Consider the following 20,775-nt stretch of genomic DNA (forward strand, 5'->3'; position numbering starts at 1 on the left):
AGGATTGGTCAAAATTTCTAGGACTAGTTTGCAAAAGTAGGTTTTGCATATTATGCAAATTAACACAAAATCTATATAGACGGAAGTGCATGGTCCAAATTGGAAAGTTGTTGGTATTGACCCAAGGAATCCATCAAAAAAAGAATTTTGAATGTAGGTCTTATGGTTTTTGAGTTATTGAGAAAATTGTGAAAAATGATAATTAAACTATAATGAAAAATGTTATAATCACATAGCACTGGACGCACGTGAACGCCTCTGCGTTTGACTTGCAGCACTGTGTTTAGCTGTTCTTAAAAATAATTTTAATTAAATAATAGTTCTATGCTTGTTTCAGTGTTAATTAACATAATTCTGATCATATTTCACTCATTCAAACAGCCCGAAAACATACAGTTTATGGTTCTGGTTGGGTCGGGCTCGGGCAGAACGTGCACAGGCTGGGTCGGGTCGTATTTTTTGGGCCCGATCTAAGCTCTACACTACCTATCCAACCAACATTTAAGCAATAATACACAAGAGGCACTCCAATATTACACGTTGTAGCGCTGCATCGTTGCTAGTTTACCTGTATGTGGTGGAATAATACATTGAGAGCTTCGGTTACAGTGCATTACCAGCTGATAATGGCACTCAGAATGCCTCAGAATTTTACATTGTTTTATTATTATTATTATTATTATTAATCAAAAGGTTGTGTGTAATTGTTGTTATACATCTATGAATTAGGATGGATGGAAGAATTGCATGAGTGGAAAGGTTGATGTATGGAAGGGTGGGTGGGTAGATATGTAGGCAGGCAGGTGGGTAGGTAGACAGACAGACAGATAGGATGTTGATTAGGATGTTGAATGATCGGTCATGCTGCTTGCCATCAGCAGCCAAAGAAATTAAGCCCCAAATTGTCAAAATGGGTTTATCTTGGTTAGCTCAGAGACCCTTGATACTGATGTGCCACAAGTCATTGGACAGGAACTAGTACTGTGTCCCCTGACTTTTGCCATGTCCCAGCATGTTGAAGCTAAAGTGTGCTGCACTGCCCTGCGAAATATACATGTGGGGTGTGTTCCTGCACTGAATGTGGATGTGAATTCTGCACCTTTTCTGTCCATACAGACAATTGGATGCCATTGGTCAAAATCATTACCATGCATTGCACTGTCTACTGTGGGTGATAATCCCTTCTATTACGTATATCTGGTACCCACATGACACTGTGGATCAAAGAAAGTTAAACACCTGCACAACTTCACAACTTTGGTAAAGAAACGTTTTATCTATCACGCCAGTTTTTTTAGCCTCATTCACAAGATAACACCTCACAACTTATAAAGGTGTTTGTGTTCCCAAGCCTTCCCCTGAAGTGACACTTCACTAATAATTATATATACTGGTGTCCAATAACTTCTGACATTCTCAATAGTATTTACATTAATGCAGGATACACACTATACCTTCACTCCATCGATTCCATTGTTTCCTGATAAACCAGGCTGTCCCTGAAAGGTTTAATTACAGAGTGAATACAGGTTGCAATATCCTTTAAATTAATATCTCATCCAAACAGGAATAATAAAAAAAAGCATAAACACGCTAAACTGTTCAATAATGTTTAATTAAGTGATGTTTAGTTTAGTTTACATAAGGTGAAATAAATATCTAAGCAAAGCAAAAACAATGACCTACCTTTAAACCAGATGATCCCATACTACCCTGCAATGTAAAAACACACATTTTGCAGTTAACACATTAAGTCACTGACAAATGAAACTGAGACTGGGCTTTGGACAAATTTTATCATCAGTTCTTAATATTTAAAGAGGAACTCCACAGACTTTTTCAGACATTCTGTATAATTACATGCAAAAAAGTCATTTAAAAGGGGTTCAGTGTTCAATACTTTTGGAATAAGGTGGATTGGAGATAATTTATAATCCTGGCCTTACTAACATCCCTGTGACTGTATGCAATCAAATCCTCACAGCAATGCTGTAAATAAAAATATTCTAACAAATGCCTATTCAGAGGAAACATTGAATGAGCATGTGTCGTAATTGCTAGGGGGGTTTGATAGCACATAAAAATCTTAATAAATTCTCTACAATTAAAAATTTCTAATCAAACCCTTATAAATGACTATGTTAATTCCCCAACAATGTTTTGTATTTAGTTTAATTCAACCAGCTTTTAATAAACTTGTTGTATCTGAAATGTTTCAAACAGTCAAAAGTCTGACCTTCTCTCCTTTCAGTCCAAGATCCCCCTGAGGTTTGAAACGACAACAGACATCAAAACAAAAGCATGACAGATTTTTTTTTTTTTTTTAGGAAAAATAAATAAATTTAGCATGCATGGAAATTATATGACCAACCTTGGGTCCCGCCAAACCTATTGGACCCTCAATCCCAAGATCCCCCTAAGAAACAAGAAAGTGAAGACAGAGTATAAACTTTGTTGCAAGAACAAAATAAATGAAACATTTGACATTTCCTGTTTTTCAGTATTAATTACTAATAAAGTGACTGATGTTACAATAAGAGACAAACACAATACAACCTATCTAACCCCACACAAAAAGCTATACTGCTCATGTAATTACTATTACTTAGTTCACTGAGTAATCATCTACAGTGCAGACTAGAAAACATAGGTGAACAGGTGCATTGATGTTTCAAATTTAACATTGAAATATCTTTGTGCAAAGTTTAATTGAAAGGCTGCATATAAAATCATTCCACAGTTCTAAAATTATAGACACAGGACCCCTAACTGCCTGAATGCAACTGCTCTCTTACTAATGGATACTACTTCTGGCCAGGTGCTTATGGCGTCATTTAACTGCCAAAAATTGAGAGCGAAGTTTTTGAATGCAAGAGCATGCAGCGCTCACAGATTTTATTTGCTCACGTGTAAAATATAGGTGTGCTCTCACAAATTTACCATGCTCTCTCTCTCTCTCTCTCTCAGATTAACTAAAACTAAATTAAATTTGGTTATCCTAATTCACTCACAAAGGAAAGGTTTATTCTGAATTCATGTCAAACTGTGAGAAAAACATGCATATGTGTGTTTTTATATTATGTACGTAAACTTTTAGTTTCAAACGCAGATAATAAGGCAAACAGACTGGTATTTATATAGACTAAACATAGGTAATATAGAAGTCATATATATGTCTGGGAACATGGAAACTGTCTCTGATGGGTTAGGGTTATACCTAGGCTATAACCTTGACCCTAACAGAACAGATGATAGATTGTGGGAAATGGAGTCTTTAGAGTCAGCGAGGAAAGAATATAAAGTCTTACTGAAGGTCCAGGTCGTCCAGGATCTCCAACAGCACCTGTGCTTCCTTTGAGACCCTGCAAAACACAGATTTATTTAAATGCAAAAAAGTCAAACACATCCCTATTTCATTATTTAACATACCAAGCTAAAATGCTAGTCATCGCATCTTACTTTTATTCCCTTCTGTCCTTTTGGTCCTTCTATGCCCTTTGTCTCCATGCACATAGGCTGCTGGCACTGGTAGAGAAAACAACAGTTTCGGCAACTTAGAACATAAAACGAGACAAAACCAGTCAAATTAGATTTGCTTATGTAAAACTTTCCTTACCACAAAATTGGCCTCTTTCACCTGTTTGAAGAGAGACGATAACAAACAGATTAATACATTGAATCAAATGAATAACAAATTTAGACCATAACCTTCCTGCATTCAAACAATGGTGTTTCTCAACCCAGTCTCCTGGGATCCACCAGTGAGCAGGAGCCCACTCTTCTCCAATCTAACTTCTGGTGCATTTTGATAATGTATTCTTTGTTGTAATTTCTCTCTTACCCCACATGTATTCATTCATTTAGCTAAGATACAGCTCAGAAAAAAAATTAAGAGACCACTTCAGTTTCTGAATCAGTTTCTCTGATTTTGCTATTTATAGGTTTATGTTTGATTTAAAAGAACATGGTTGTTTTATTCTATAAACTATGGTCAATATTTATTCCAAACTCCAAATAAAAATATTGTCATTTAAAGCATTTATTTGCAGAAAATGAGAAATGGCTGAAATAACAAAAAAGATGCAGAGCTTGCAGACCTCAAATACTTCAAACAAAACAAGTTTCATATTCATAAATTTTAAGAGTGGTTTGGTGAATTATCATGCATCTTGGTATGTTCTCCTCCACCTTACACACTACTTTTTGATAACTTTATGCCTTTACTCCTGGTGCAAAAAATCAAGCAGTTTAGCTTGATTTGATAGGTTGTGATCATCCATCTTCCTCTTATCTTGGATTATATTCCAGAGGTTTTCAATTTGGTAAAATCAAAGAATCATTTTTAGTGGTCTCTTATTTTTTTCCAGAGCTGTATATTCAGTGTCTGCAGTGTGCCTGTTTAAAAATGAAGAATAAACCACACAGCATCATTTGATCAGTTAATCTGCTGGTTTGCTTTACAAATTTGTTCCAGTATGTCATAAATATATTAGCCTTAATCATTAGTTTCTTAATGAGGCATTGACTAATTTTGGGGTAATGGATGAAATTGCACAAATAAATCATTTAAAAATTATATCTATGATTGGATAGGAAAGTGATCATGATATGAAAAAACAAAAGACTATATGTATAAATGAAAAGTTCTTTTCCCAATAACTATCAGTCCTAGCAATTTACGAACAACTTTAAGAATAACGTAACTTTATAAACACCAATTTTACGCCTGTTTTCCAAAAGTCTTCTTAGTTTTCAAAGTTCAGAATTAATGCTAATATTCCTTTGTTCACTACACCGCTTCATCTGAGCTGAAAAGGCACCACCAATCGAAAAATCAATAATCAATTTACATACATTTTCCCATTATTATACCACAAAAAATCATTAGGCACATATTTATTATAAAAACTATATTATAAATTATAGTTATAAATATTATATTTTAAGTATTTAAATAACTGATATTTATATTTAACAGTGATTCACGTAAATTAAATTATTTTACGCAAATCTCATTTTATGGAAAATATATAGATAGATAGATAGATACTTTATTAATCCCCACAGGGGAAATTCATTTGTCCAGCAGCAACAACTATACAAAAATATACCAAAAAGAAAAACACAACCACAGAGTACACACGTCAACAAGAGGTGTTGTATAGCCTTATGGCAGTAGGAATGAACGACCTTCTGAACCTCTCAGTTTTATGTCGCAGCGAAAGGAGCCTGTTACTGCGGCTGCTTTTTTGAGCAGCCACAGTCTCATGTAAAGGGTGTCTGTTGTTGTTAAGGATGGTTTGCAACAGACACCTCACCCTCTTCTCCACCAGATCCCCCACATAGTCTACTTTCCCACCCATCACAGAACCACACTTTCTGATCAATTTATCCAGCCTGTTACAGTCTCTCACAGTGATGCTGCTTCCCCAACAAGTCACCCCAAAGAACACAGCACTCGCCACGACGGAATGGTAGAAACTGCGCAGAAACTCACTGCAGATATTAAAGGATTTAAGCCTCCTTAAGAAATAAAGTCTGCTTTGTCCTTTTTTGTATACTGCATCAGTGTGCACTGACCAGTCCAGTTTGTGGCTAAGGTGTATTCCCAGGTATTTGTAAGATTGAACGGTCTCAATGATTTGTCCTCCAATTTCCACAGGCCTGTGAGAAAATTTCTGTTGACGGAAGTCCACAATCATCTCCTTGGTCTTAGATATATTGAGGATCAGACCGTTTTTCCTACTCCAAGCTGTAAAAGCAGCTACAAGCTCCCTGTACTCCACTTCATTTCCTCCCTTCACACATGCCACTACTGCTGTATCGTCTGAATATTTCTGGATGTGACAAAGTTCAGACTTGTATGTAAAGTCAGCAGTGTACATGGTGAAGAGAAAGGGCGACAGAACTGTACCCTGAGGAGCCCCAACATTGGTCACTATAGTCTCTGAACTGATGCTGCCCAACCTGACGTACTGTGGACGTTCTGTGAGGTAACTGTTAATCCATGTGATTAACAGCTGATCCACTCCCATCCGTTCCAGCTTCTCTCTCAGATTCTCAGGCTTGATTGTATTAAAAGCGCTGGTAAAATCAAAAAACATTATCCTAACGTACCCGCCTGGCTCATCCAGAAATGAGAGAGTTTTATGAAGCATATACAAAACTGCATCATCAACCCCCATTTCCTCCTGGTAGGCAAACTGTAACGAGTCAACAACCTGCTCCACCTGTGGCTTAAGGACCCTAAGTAAGAGCCTCTCAAAAGTCTTCATAATGACTGATGTTAGGGCCACTGGTCTATAGTCCTTTACCCCCGCCGGTCTACCTACTTTAGGCACCGGCACAAGGCATGACAATTTCCACCGGACAGGGACTTGTCCAGTGTGAAGACTCTGGTTGTATAAATTGCAGAGAGGTAATGCCAGCTCCGATGCGCACTCCTTAAGAAGTTTAGGTCCTACCCCGTCAGGACCAGCAGACTTCCCAGGACGCAGCCTCCTCAATTCAGTACGCACCTCATCTACAGTAAAGCAATGTGGTGGAGCAGGGGTGGAGCAGCCGCAGGATGGAGCAGAGCAGGACACAGCAGCAGAGGTGGAACAGCCGCTAGATAGAGCAGAGCAGGTCACAGCAGCAGAGGTGGAGCAGCCGCCGGATGGAGCAGAGCTGGTCACAGCAGCAGAGGTGGAGCAGCCGCCGGGTGGAGCAGAGCAGGTCACAGCAGCAGAGGTGGTGGAGCAACTGCCGGGTGGAGTAGAGCAGGTCACAGCAGCAAAGGTGGAGCAGCCGCCGGGTGGAGCAGAACAGGTCACAGCAGCAGAGGTGAAGCAGCCGCCGGGTGGAGCAGCGCAGGTCACAGCAGCAGAGGTGGAGCAGCCGCTGGGTGGAGCAGAGCAGGTCACAGCAGCAGAGGTGGAGCAGTCGCCGGGTGGAGCAGAGCAGGTAACAGCAGCAGAGGTGGAGCAGCCGCCGGGTGGAACAGAGCAGGTCACAGCAGCAGAGGTGGAGCAGCCGCCGGGTGGAGCAGCGCAGGTCACAGCAGCAGAAGTGGAGCAGCCGCCAGATGGAGCAGCGCAGGTCACAGCAGCAGAGGTGGAGCAGCCGCCGGGTAGAGCAGAGCAGGTCACAGCAGCAAAGGTGGAGCAGCCGCCAGATGGAGCAGCAGCGCAGGTCACAGCAGCAGAGGTGGAGCAGCCGCCGGGTGGAGCAGAGCAGGTCACAGCAGCAGAGGTGGAACAGCTGCCAAGTGGAGCAGAGCAGGTCACAGCAGCAGAGGTGGAACAGCCGCCCAGTGGAGCAGAGCAGGTCACAGCAGCAGAGGTGGAACAGCCGCCAAGTGGAGCAGAGCAGGTCACAGCAGCAGAGGTGGAACAGCCGCCGGTAGAAACAGAGCAGAGTGGAGCAGAGCAGGTCACAGCAGCAGAGGTGGTGGATTCAGAATCAAACCTGCTATAGAAGCGGTTAAACTCATTAGCCATGTCAACACTGCCCATAGTCATACTATTTTTATTCTTGTAACCAGTGATGGTCTTCATACGCTTCCATGCTTCTTTTGTGTTATTATGCTGCAGATTCCCCTGGAGACCCCTTCCAAAGTCCCTTCTAGCCGCCCTTAATGTCCTCTTTAGCTCGCGTTGGACACTCCGGACCCTCCCTTGATCACCAGATTTGAATGCTTCTTTCTTGGAATTTAGTAAGCTTTTAATGCTGCTAGTGATCCATGGTTTGTTATTTGGAAAGCACTTAACTGTCCTCATGGGCGCCACCACATCAGTGCAGAAGTTTATATAGTCAGTAACACGCTCCACTGCCCCATCTATGTCATCATCAGATCCCTGCAAACCAGTGAGTACATTCCAGTCTGTTGACTCAAAACAGTCCTGCAGAGCTTCGCTGACCTCTGGGGTCCACTTACGGAATGAACGACTGGTTGGAGGCAATCTCATCACACATGGTTTATACAGAGGTCTGAGGTAAATCAGATTGTGATCAGATTTACCCAGGGGTGGCATAGGCAGTGCATGGTAAGCATCTTTTACATTAACAAAGCATAGATCTAAAATATTACTCTGCCTTGTGGGACAGTTGACATACTGTGTGAAACCTCCTAAGTGCGATCTTACGTCCACATGATTGAAATCCCCTGATATTATCACACACGCATCAGGGTGAGTAGACTGCACTTTAGCGACCGCCTCCTGGATGATGTCACACGTGACCGTAGATTCTGCGCGAGGTGGAATGTAAACAATAATGGCGACGATGTGGGAGAACTCACGCGGCGTATAGTAAGCTCTCAGACTAACTGTTACCAGCTCCACATCAGGACAACAGATCTTTCCTTTTAATGTAATGTGTCCAGGATGGCACCACTTATTGTTCACCAGTACCACTAGCCCTCCTCCTTTAGTTTTCCCACTCAGTTTCGCGTCTCTATCAGCACGCACCACAGTGAAGCCGGTTATGCTAACTTCCGAGTCCAGGATGTCAACATTCAGCCACGATTCCGTAAAGAAGAACAAGCTGCACTCTCGGTAGGTCCTATCGTTTTTTATCAGACCCTCCAACTCCTCACATTTATTGGGAAGCGAGTTGACATTTCCCATTATGATTGATGGTAAGAATGGCTTGTATCTCCATTTCCACGCCTTCCGCTTCGCTCCGGCTCGGCAGCCACGGTAAGGCTTCCTAAGTTCAGGTGGGATAGGATGTTTAAACCCGCTAGATCCACCTCGAAGATGTAACAGCTCCGTCCTTGTGTACTTAAACTTAAACAGACACATAACACACGCAGTAAACAAACAAAAACTTAATAGAGAAACACCACAACCAGGAGCTGCTCGGACCTGCTGCCGCTGCATCGGCGCATGCGCAAAACCAGATTTGATTAAGATTTGATATGGACGTTTTACGTCAAGATTTTTTTTTTCTGAAAATCTGCTTACACAGGTTGTTTATTTGATTTATTTAATCATTTAATATTAATAAATAAATAAATAATGTACTGCTTTTTAGGTGCAACTGCTCGTAAAACTTGCTCTTAAGAGGGTTATGATTAAATCAAAATTCTCTTAAGTTACGAACAAGTTTAAGTACAATTTAACTTACGAAGGTTTTTAAGAATAATTTTAAGAATTACGAATATGAAGTTATGAAGTTCTTAGCTTTAATAATGTTTTGGGAAACGCACCCCAGAACAGAGGGATCTAAAGACAGAGTACAACACTGCCATCTAGTGGACGGGTTTAAACACAACACAAAAAGAACCACTGTCCAATATCAATCTTCACTGTTTTAACCGTTCATTAAAAATCAACACTGTGTTTTTGAGACTCTATACAGCAGGGGTCGGCAATTAAGTTTGGCTGCGGGCCAGATATTTTCCAAGCCATTACGTGGCGAGCCACAAAAAAAAATAAGTTTTGGAAATTGAAGTGTAATGGAATGGAGTGCTACAGACTTGTAGCTCTCCAGCCCAGAGGTTTGTTGAATCCAATTGCAGAACAGGTGAATTCAAAGCAGGTAAACCAAAGAAGAAAGGAAAATAGAAATAAATAAACACACTGCTCCTCACGCAGGATCGAACACGTGTCTTCAGGGTCACAGCCCAATACACTATCACTGCCCCGACTTGTGAATTGGGACTCGGTCAGGAAAAAATTCCCTTATAATGAGATAGGAAGACCAAGAACGAAAAGTGTGAAAAAGAGAACGGGTGGAAACTAAAGTCAGAGACTTTGGAATGTAATCAAAAGCATTTTATTTTTGTATTTTTTTATTATCGTTCATTATAGTTCAAACAACCTCAAGGGCCAGATGTTTCATGTTTGCGGGCCACATCTGCCTATTGCCGACCCCTGCTATACAGTATGGTAAAATAAAATATTGCAGTACTTAATCGTGTAACAGTAACTCTACACTTACCAGGCCCCACCACACTCACCATGGCACTGGTTATCCTGTTGACAGCCTCCTGTTGTTGGGCACTGGGAAAGGCCTGGTAGTCCTTCCTGTACTTCGCAGCTGGGGAGCTAGCGATTAGCCTAAGCTCACCCTCCACTGTCTCCTGATTGGTGGCTACTACGAAGATCTTGATTCCTGCAGCCTTTGCAGCCTCTGCAGCTTCCTGTACGCCCCCACATGGACTGCCGGTCATATGCCCATCAGTCAGAACCACTGCATACTGCAGCACTGGCCTCACAGGAGACCTCAGCCTAACTTGCTCTGTGACGTTCCTCAGGGCACAGTCGATGAACGTCCCCTTGCCTATGTACCTAATGGCCCTGGCTCTGGCCAGGAATGGACTGGGGTTCTGTACGATGGGGCTGAAGACCTCTACATGGCTGGAGAAGTGAAGGCCTCCGTAAGCCCACTGAATTTTCCTGGGAAGCTGACTGGACTGCTCCAGCCTTTCCACAAACAGGCTGAGGAAGTCTATGAGCTTGCTCACCAGACTGCCCCATGGGAACCTGGCCATTGCCACGCTCTCTGAGGTATCAATGGCGAAGTAGACGTTAGCCAGACAGCTACCACCATCTGAGCAGAGAAGCAGAAAAAGAATGGAATAAAACAGCACTGTTCTACATGATGTTTGTGTGTTATGTCTTTTAATTGCATTCTTTAGAATGCAAGTGGTATTTTGCAACTGTGTTTGTAAGACCTTTATATAGACATACTAAACTGCCTGGTCAAAAAAAGTGTCCACCCAGATTTAAGTAAGTAAATGATGTGGAGTTAATGCTGCAATTGGCCAGGTCTAGGTTCAGCAACAGTATGTGCTGAAAGAATGAGGTCAGCTGACTACCTGAATATACTGAATATAGACCAGGTTATTCCATCAATGGATTTTTTCTTCCCTGATGAACACGGCCATATTCCAAGATGACAATATCAGGATTAATGGTGCTGGAATTGTGAAAGAGTGATTCAGGGAGCATGAGATCATCATTTCCACACATGGATTGAGAGAGTTCACCACAGAGTCCAGATCTTAACCTCATTGAGAATCTTTGGGATGTGCTGGAGAAGACTTTGAGCAGTGGTCAGACTCTACCATTAATGCAAGATCTTGGTGAAAAATTAATGCAACACTGGTTTGAAATAAATCTTGCAACATTCACATTCAATACAAATTAATTTAGGTATATTTATATTACAATTACAGGTTTTGATTAAACATTTAAAAAGATTTTTCTCAACCTACCATACTTAACTGATACTGTGATCTTGTTAAACAGGGTTACAGATTTAAACTCATACTGGGGAAAATAGGCTTAACAGTTTTGCACACACAAAAATGGAAATGTCTGTATACTGACAATAGGATCCAGTGCAAAACTAAAGTAATCAAATTGTTTTTTTATTAACTTCACAGTCCTTCAAGTTAGCAATTAGCATACTGTAGAATACAAACCCTCTGAGTGATAAATAACGCTGTTGAACCAGCTTAGTTCAGTCTGCTGTTAAATCAATGAGACTAAACTGAACATCAAACTTAGAAACTGTGAAGTGCAATTAGTGAGTAATGTAACACAGGAACAATGATGATAAATACTGCGCCTAACTGAGGTTATATGTAGGGCCTATTCCCTTGCCCTATACTTTATTATTTTATTGTTGTGTCCATATTTACTTTTTGTTGCAATTTAAGATCTTTTTTATATAAATGAATATAAGACCTTTTAAGACTCCACAGATATCATTTTGTACTATTCAAAGAATAAGCTTTCTGCTAGATTTTGGAGCATTGCTGGAAGGCCAATTAGGCCACTCACTCCTTATAACTCCCCTTATAACTTGTAATGCCCCAACTCTAGGAGGATGAAGGCTTGCGCATGCCTCCTCTGACACCTCTTTTCAAAATTTTTTTGATGTGCTCAGAGGAAAGCACAGGATCCCCAGCTCTGATACATCAGCCAACAGGCACCTGTGCTGATCAGCATCACATTAGAGATGATGTGGGGAGAGAGCTTTGTCTACCCACCCCTAGGAGAGCACCGCCAATATTGCTCTCTCTGACTCTGGCTGCTGATGGCCAGCGGCATGAGGCAGGTGCTGTAAACATTTGATTGCATTCAGCGAAACAAGAACACAGTTTCACTGCTCACCAACTCAAACTGTTAAGCATCAAAAGCGTTTTATAATCCTTGACTTATCTTTACCAGGGATTCCAATAATTCTACACTGGCCCATCAAAAAAAGCAAGCAAAGTGTTTGTGATATTACATGGCTGATACTTACAAGGGCTTGTGACAAGTGGCGACTCTGCATTGTATTTGGCTGCAGACTGGAGGACCAGCAGTAAGAGCAGAACCCTCAGCCTTCCAAATGCTGCCATCTGGCCAATGCAGCTGGCTTAAACTGAATATAGGAAACAGTATATATAGAAAGATACAGGAACAGGATAATTATGCCAGGAATAACAAAAACAAATGTCAGTGTTGTTAAAATTTATTTTATTAATTCATTACATATGAATATGAGTTACAATAATATTATACACATTCCCTGTTTCATCATCAATCATTCCCATACAATTGTTACAGTACAATAAATCTCACGATGCTACCAGTTTGGCTGTGACGACAAAGGCTTGCAACTGCCTCTGAGACACACAAATACAGTCAATCAAATCATGACCGCTGGACAGTTAGAAAATAGTGCCACATTACCAATAGAAAGTTTATATATAGGCACTATGAAATTCAGTGTAAAAAAATGCTACTCCAAGCATTTCTAATGATCCTTTCATAAGAAAATGACACAGTATAAAGACCTAATGATAACAGATTCACATTATGTCAAAAAGTGACAAATGTGGCTTGTGGATAATCCAACTGTCTATATGCACTTAAATCCCTGCAAAACAACTGTTTAAGCAGCACTGTTGCATAATTCTAGGAAACAATCTCTGTAGCTAGTGTACAATACTTCATAACTGAATAATATTCCTAAAACAATATGCTTTTTTTTAATAAAAGAAAGCTTTCTGGGTGAATTTACTATACATATAAAAGTTCTAATTTTACATTTCCTGTTAAAAGCCCAAATATTCTGCCCCTATCCAAATCCACATCAATCCAAATGAAAAAAACACAAATAATTAGACTGTAACTATTTACTGAGAGTAATGAGATTGGCCAAGGTATCAGTTTTTAACAATAAAACAATATATAACTGGACTAAATAGTGTGCAAACAAGGCATATTTTTATTTAACAAGACATGTTTCTGTTTGACAAAATGCTTCCTTAAAAAGTTGGAAAGATTTAACATAGATACATTTCAACAGGAAATGCAGATTTTTCTTAACAAATCTCAGAGTGATTTTGGTGTAAAAAGGTTCACTAAAGAGAAATGTATTACATTTAGTACAATCTGAAAACAGCAATACACCTACAATAGTTCTTTAATTGTTATAAGTTAAAGATAATAAAAATAATAATTAATATTTTTTAAGAAATACTTTCTCTTACACTGAGACAAAATAGATTTTAAAAATGCTTTAAAAATGAATTTTATTTTTTTAGTACTGGTTCCATTTACCACCACCAATGTGAACAATTCTGACTCATATCAATACTACTCTGATAATGTAAAGCAGAATATAATGCAGATCAATCAAAAGAATCAACTGAGCTAAGCCAACATGAACATCTTAGGGTTTAGATGAGAGTTTATACTGACCTGCAGGAAGATCTGCTGCAAACACTCCTCTTCCACGGCCAGCCAGGCTCACCCAGTGTGCTCTTCCAGTGAGCAGAGTTTAGGTTTGTGGTGGTATGCATCTTACCTGCCCATACATGCCATACGTCATCCAGTATTGATTCTCACTGCTGCACTCCCCATGTTTACTGAGCCCACTCAGGAAGAGTCTCAGGCAGCTCATGTGGTTAGTTCCTACATGTCCATATGTTAGGATCTGGTGTGGGGAGTGGACAGAATGAATGTGTTACAAAATAAAAAGTCACTAGTAATTACCGAATATATTTTATATTTTTGATTCTTCTAGGTATCACATTTAGCTTTGAGAACATAACTGCACACTAAGTTTTAGTAAAAAAAAAAACAGAACATGTTTTAAATTTTAGATTCTTCATAGTTGGCTCCGCTGTGGCTCAGCCAACAAAACATCAGGGTGGATTTTTACTTTCTGGACCTGGACAACCCACTTCTGTTTGTAAGTAACTAGATTTACATAGGATCTCCGGTGGATTTCACATTTTACAGAGACTCTTAGGGCGTTTTCACACCTATAGTTCATTCTCGGGTCCGAATCAGTTAATGAGTTCGTTTACTTGGAGCGTTTTCTCGCTCTGTTTGGTCTGGTTTCACATAGGCATAAATGTAAACGCACCAAAATGCGCATCAATCAACCACGCGAGCAGCCTGTGTCCTCTGATTGGTCAGAGCTGTCTGACACAGGAGTACATTAAATATAAATATACGGAAATAGTAAATACAGCGAGAAGATTTTGTGTTCCAGCGCAAATATCTGTGCTTTAACACTGAACGCTGAAACGCTGCACTTTCAAACACAGTGTTTCTACGTGCAGCGCAGATTTACACATAATAAACACGCGGCTGTGAGCAGTGAATGCAGCGCAGACGGCGCGTGCATGGACACAGTGTTTGTTCACAGCTGTGGTAATTAGCGTTATCTGGCTAATATATCAGTTTAAACTGTGCTTACTTTATCAGCAGTTTAGCTCAAATAAATGGCTTATATTTAATAGCTGGATCCGATCGAGACCGCATCACATTCTCACCACAAGTGAACCGCTCCAGAGTTCGTTTGGTACTGGACCGAGACCACTTCCTCTAGCTGGTCTCGGTGCGGTTCTTTTGATCCACACCCAAGTGCAATTACTGTTTTCACACCTGCTCAATCGAACCGCACTAAAGTTACAAACGGACCAGAGTTTGTTTTAACCGGACCAAATAGTGCTGGTGTGAAAACGCCCTTAGACTAGGTCTGTGGCTAAACTGCACTTAGCAGGGATTTACACGTTGTAAAAAGTAACAAAAAGTAACATTTGACATTGCAAAGACTGTTATTAGTGTAAAAATGTCTATATTTAACTGTTGTCCGACTCACTGCTCCTGGTGTTGCAGTGCTGTTAGCCAATCAGAGGTGATATGTTTGCATGTATGAATATTCATGAGCAAGAGCCTAAATCCTATTGTTTCTCCTCACTCACTCCTCCACTGGACTAAAGCACCGTTATACCGGATCACCAGAGCACCTTTTAAAATAAAAGGAAAAAACATAGAACGAGACCTATAAGTTAACAGCACCCAAATCTTGATAAGAGAACCTAAATAAATGTTTTGTTTGTCTAACATTGGTAAGTTACTACATGATTCCTTATATGTTCCTTTATAGTCTAGATGACTTTAGTATTCATTTACAAAGTAGAAAAAAAAAAAATGTTGAATGAGAAGGTGTGTCCAAACTTTTGAGTGATACTGTATGCTGTAGTGTGCTTTCTGTGCTCTGTTGTAAGGTGTGACTTTTCCTGTGGGATTAATAGACCATTGGGTTCAGATACCAGGCTGTACCAATATGTTGAACAATATAGGGGGGTATTCACCTACAAGTTCACACTTATGTGTCGTTTAAGAGGACAAGAACGGACACAATTTAAAAGAAAACATCATATCTCGTATAATAAACATGTTAACGTGCCTTATTTTAACCTGGGGTGAATTTAAGTTAAAATGCATACTTTATAATACCCAATATCCCCCTCTACCCACAGCACCAATAACCTACCTAAATAACATTGCGTAGTTTACGGACCGCAGCGTAACACAGAGCGTAACTCTGCAGAGCTGCAGGAGAGACTTGTAGCTTAACAGCCCTTATTTTTCAAGGTAAGAAAATGTGCTGCGTATTATTATAGAGTTATTTATCTCTTACACAGCGTCCTGACTCCATACTGAGGCCCAAAACAGAGAAAACCGCCGTTTAAATAAGTAAAGTTACCTTAGCATTAGCAGGGCTAGCACAGTGTCAGAGCTGGGCTGAGGCTGATTTGAGGCGTTTTTAGCTGATTTATGTGAAGTAAAGACTGTATAACTGACTGTAAGAGCTTATATTAGGTAGGGTAAAGGATAAAAATAATCTACAGGGTTATTTTTTTGTGGAAAATCTAGTAATATTCAGGGTTTGCATGTCTGTACAACAGTCTGCGCTCTCTAACGTCAAAAATAAACGATTGTCTCGCGAGATTTTCTGCCTTCTATGACCTTCCCCACATATGTTGCAAGTTATCGCGAGAGTTCGTGAGAATTAAATGAAATAAAATATAAAACAAAACCGGGTGGACAGAAATTAGACAATAAATGTGTTTTACAGCTGCTTCACACTACTACTTCACCATAAGGTACATTTTATTGAATATTGTAAAATATTGTATAAATATTTCCTGGATAAATATCAAAATCTAAATCTAAAATAAGATGAATAAGATACTAGGGGCGTGTCATATCGTATAATATGCAATAATATCGCCAACATTTTTTTATATCGTGAACAGTATTATACCCTAAAATATCTTGCCATATCACCCACTCCTAATTATTACATCAGGCCAGGGTACTACTTTTTTGTTGTTTTTAGCGAAAGAAAAATCCACACTGTTCTCATTTACCATTATACAGCTCTGGAAAAAATGAGACCACTTCAGTGCTATTTATAGGTATATAGGTATAGAGTAAAATGAACATTGTTGAGTATGTATAGTTACTTAAATTTTATGTTTTTTTATTATAATTTTTTATGTTTTATGCATCTTATCTGCAGGTAATTTAGAAGCAATTCATGCTTTTTATGTCATAGATTAATTTATAATTATGTATTCTATGCAGTGTATTTAGAAAACAAACCTTGAGGCAACGATTTGGGTGCAGAATTTTTTCACAATAACATTTCTCCAACTATAAGTCATAGGGGTTGAACCGGTCTTGCTCTTTGCTTATGTTGGTGCCAGTGGGTATTTCAGAGTGCATTTTACTTTTATTCAAACAGGGTATCTCCATGAACAACCTAAATGATCCTCCAAGATGGAATATAAGGCCAGACCCTCAGGGAGGTGCTGATGGAGGAAAATGGAACTATGCTCTCCTGGTCCCGATGCTCGGGCTTGCTGCCTTTCGTGAGTAGTCCTTTTTCTTAAACTCAGTTGTTTTGTGGTGATCATGGAATATCCATAGGGGCTGTCTCTGATTTAATACAGTTCATTCTTACCCTTAAAATGTAGCGGAGAATATAGGAGACAAGGTTATTTATTATTAGTTCCACAGGGGAGGGCTTCATAAGCTCCTCAAGAAGCTCTAAAAATCTACTTTATCTCTATGTTCATCATTACTATGTGATGTCACTGAACAAAAGGTTGCATGTTTCATGATCTTTTATACCCTACCCTAGGGTATAAGATATACGATGCCCTAAAGTTAATTAGTTATCCAGCAGCTAGGTTGTTGAACTTTAGCACTCCACTGCTATAGGTAGATCTGTATATCTGTGTTCTTGAGGGTTAATTTCAATTCTTAGCAGAAGGATTTCACCCTTCCCTTTGTAACTCTGTTCCTAGGTTAAGGGTTACACTTAAAAAAACATCAGGTAGCTGACAAAAAAAAATGGGATTGGGCCTTTCTTTGGACAGTTTAGCCCTCCCTTCCTCAAACTGTGCACATGTAATATTAAGTCTATGTGTGACTTGACCTATTATATTTATGCAATATTGCCCACCCCAAATGCAGCATGAGTATTATAGTATTTTTTGTAGATGCCCATTTTGAGTGAAGTGTTTCAGTCGAAAAAAAGCTCATACAGCTAGATATACAGTATATAATTAACAACCCCTTTTAAGTTGCACCCATTTTTAACACAGTGCAAATACAAGCACAAAACTGCCTTGTCCCTGTAGAGAAACATTTCGCCACAAGAAGAGGAATCTCTGGAGGAGATAAACATGAACCTATTAGCACCATGCTTAAAATCAGACATAGTCTAGAGCTCAAAGTCTCCCAGCATCATTTTGAAGCAATAGAACTGTGTTCTCTAGAATGATTGTGCTTCATCCAGTACTTTTGGGATGAGATGAGGATAAGATGAGGTGATGATCATTCAGCATCTTCTCTTGTCACTAAATGAAATTAAATCATCACAGCAATATTCCAAAATCTAGTGAATATTCTTTCCTGTATAGTTGAGACAGTTACTCTAACATAAGCATGATAAACTCTCTTTTAATTGTCTTGATTTCTGAAGAAATTAAGAACAATCATGTGTCTCAATACGTTTGTCCATATGGTGTACCTGCAATATTAATTCATGCATACATATTTCCTCCCCAACTCAGGCTGGATCTGGACTCGAGAATCACAACGTCAGATCCAGGAAATTAAGGTCCAGTATGACCAGGACATGTCTGCCCTCGCCAGAGACATGGAGTTTAAATACAAAGAGATCCTGACGGAGAACCGCCGGACAGCCGCCGTCCTGGAGCTGGAGCTGGAGAAGGAGCGGCAGAGAGTGCTGGGCTACAGGAAGGCCCTGGTCAGCCAGAGCCAACAGCTGCTGGCAGAGCGCAAGCAGCTGCAGAAGGAGCGTGAGGAGGTGGAGAAGGAGAAAAGGCGGGCCGTGCAGTCCGGAGCAGCTGGCATAGCTCTGCACATGGCTCTGGAGCGAGAGGAAGAGTGGCATCAGAAAGCTAAGACTTTGCTGGATGAACTGGAGCTCCAGCTGGTGGAGAGGCAGGAAGCTTTCTGCAGCCTGCTTTTACCAAGGGAGCGCCGGATGGAGATGGAGAAGAACCTGCTCCTCAAGGTGGCCAAAGACCCTGTTGGGGCCGAGCTGGGTCTTGAGGAGGACCTCAGGGACATTTTTAGCAATGACAGGCACTGTGCAGACTTGCTGAACATGGACAAAAGGAAAAATGGCAAGCTGATGTGGCTCTATCTCAGGTACTGGCAGCTGCAGGTGACCCTGCAGAAGCATAAGAGGGCAGAGGAGGCACTTAAAGGGCCATTGCCCAATGCAAAGTGACCTTGATACCATAAACAGTGGTCAGAAACTCCATACCAGCACAGTTAGGTGATTTCCCAGCTCAAACAAATCTAATTGAGTTATTTAGCCTGGTTTCTTGATGTGTTAGAGCAGGGAAATTAATGAATTGGGCTGGACTAGAATAAATGTCACTTTCCATAAACCCTTAAAAATAAAGGAGCTAATAAATTGAGCTAATTTAAGGAATTATCAGTTGAAGGGTTCTTTAGAAAAACAAAAGTTTCATCACTCCAAAAACCCTTTTAGCACCTTTTATTTTTGAGAGTTATTAGGCAAACACTCCTTGTCCTCTAAACCCTCAATTAGCACTTTAGTGTTGTGAGCCTCATGGATTTGCAGTACTGTGTGTCTGTTTTGCTCTTGTTTACATGTCTGACATGTTTATGAAATAGGAAATCTTTAAAAAGGGAACTCATAAAACTACTGACAATCATACTAGAATAACTGTCGTGGTTTTATCATATTAAAAGTTCATTTTTATACCTTTTGGAGCAGTGGCGTAGCTACTAGGGGCGCAGTGAAAGCTGGGCCAATTGCACTTAGTTCCAGGGTGCCAGGGGGGTCTACAGTTACAGGGCTAGTATAATATACACTCTAATATACAGTAGGTACAGACACAACTACTCATTTATTCAGTTTCAAGATTCAAGATATTGATTTATTGTTATATCAGAGTAAAGGTGTACAGGTGAGTGAAAAACTTGGGTGCAGGTTTACACTAGTATTCAAAGGACAATATTTACAACAGAGTAGAATATTAAAATAAAAAATATATATATATACACTTAACTTAAACAGTATACACAATAACAACACACAATAATTACATGAAAGACATATGGAATTGCACTGTAGATACACGTTAATATGACTGGATATAAAAGTATACAATGCTATATACATGTGCTGATATCTGAGTGTGTGTGTGGAAGTGCACAGATAGTCCAGTATGTGACAGAGTACCTATGAATAAAGTGCAGGTACAGAATGAGTTGTGTGGTAAGTACAGGGTGCTTAACAAAAAAATAAATATATATATATATATATATATATATATATATATATATATATATATATATATATATATATATATATATATATACAGTGAGTCCAAGAAGTATTTGATCCCTTGCTGATTTTCTTTGTTTGCCCACTAATAAAGACACTATCCTTCTGCACTTTTAATGGTAGATATATTCTAACATGGAGAGACAGAATATCAAGACAAAAATCCAGAATATAATTTTAAAGAATATATTTTAATTAATTTGTATTTCAATGAGGAAAATAAGTATTTGATCCCTCTTGCCAAACACACTCAATACTTAGTGGCAAAGCCTTTGTTTGCAAGCACAGCGGTGAGACGTTTGTTGTAGTTAACCACAAGTTTAGCACACACACCAGGGGGAATTTTGGCCCACTTATCTTTGCAGATCCTCTCTAAATCATGAAGGTTGGTGGGCTGTCGCTTGGCAACTCTGACCTTCAGCTCCCTCCATAGATTTTCGATCGGATTGAGGTCTGGCGACTGGCTGGGCCACTCCATGACCTTAATGTGATTTTTCTTGAGCCAATCCTTTGTTGCCTTTGCTGTATGTTTAGGGTCGTTATCATGTTGGAAGACCCAACCACGGCCCATTTTCAGATCCCTGGCAGAGGGGAGGAGGTTGTCCCTCAGGATTGTGCGGTACATGGCTC

At 39.9% G+C, this 20,775-nt stretch overlaps 2 protein-coding genes across 3 annotated transcripts in view; one reads left to right on the forward strand and one right to left on the reverse strand.

The window, feature by feature from the left end:
• The window catches only part of LOC103047054 (collagen alpha-2(VI) chain), a 38,026-nt gene extending 21,843 nt beyond the window's left edge, over positions 1-16,183 (reverse strand). Inside the window, exons 1-11 of one of the 2 annotated variants that reach the window (XM_007242101.4) lie at positions 15,991-16,183; positions 13,689-13,923; positions 12,244-12,363; positions 9,947-10,539; positions 3,617-3,637; positions 3,460-3,525; positions 3,309-3,362; positions 2,372-2,416; positions 2,237-2,263; positions 1,687-1,713; positions 1,455-1,499 (exon numbers count right to left, since the gene is read on the reverse strand). In XM_007242101.4, the coding sequence (XP_007242163.3) occupies positions 1,455-1,499; positions 1,687-1,713; positions 2,237-2,263; positions 2,372-2,416; positions 3,309-3,362; positions 3,460-3,525; positions 3,617-3,637; positions 9,947-10,539; positions 12,244-12,340 (975 nt within the window). In that variant the 5' untranslated portion in view covers positions 12,341-12,363; positions 13,689-13,923; positions 15,991-16,183. Of the gene's footprint in view, positions 1-1,454; positions 1,500-1,686; positions 1,714-2,236; positions 2,264-2,371; positions 2,417-3,308; positions 3,363-3,459; positions 3,526-3,616; positions 3,638-9,946; positions 10,540-12,243; positions 12,364-13,688; positions 13,924-15,777; positions 15,899-15,990 lie in introns of those variants that run through there. The other variant, XM_049464632.1, reaches the window with a different exon arrangement.
• LOC103047359 (coiled-coil domain-containing protein 127) lies at positions 15,786-19,559 on the forward strand. Its single transcript, XM_007242102.4, has 3 exons — positions 15,786-15,878; positions 17,035-17,161; positions 18,371-19,559. Exons 2-3 carry the CDS (start codon positions 17,044-17,046, stop codon positions 19,054-19,056), a joined length of 804 nt encoding a protein of 267 aa, XP_007242164.2. The 5' UTR covers positions 15,786-15,878; positions 17,035-17,043; the 3' UTR covers positions 19,057-19,559.
• The last annotated feature ends 1,216 nt before the right edge of the window (positions 19,560-20,775 follow it).

The sequence above is a fragment of the Astyanax mexicanus genome, chromosome 1, assembly GCF_023375975.1.
Source record: "Astyanax mexicanus isolate ESR-SI-001 chromosome 1, AstMex3_surface, whole genome shotgun sequence".
Taxonomy (NCBI): Eukaryota; Metazoa; Chordata; class Actinopteri; order Characiformes; family Acestrorhamphidae; genus Astyanax; species Astyanax mexicanus.

Bases quoted from the DNA above. Each gene is read 5' to 3' on its own strand.
- LOC103047359 (XM_007242102.4), top strand. From the start codon at position 17,044: ATGAACAACCTAAATGATCCTCCAAGATGGAATATAAGGCCAGACCCT. The intron at 17,162-18,370 runs GTGAGTAGTCCT...TCCCCAACTCAG, and splicing joins GCTCGGGCTTGCTGCCTTTC to GCTGGATCTGGACTCGAGAA.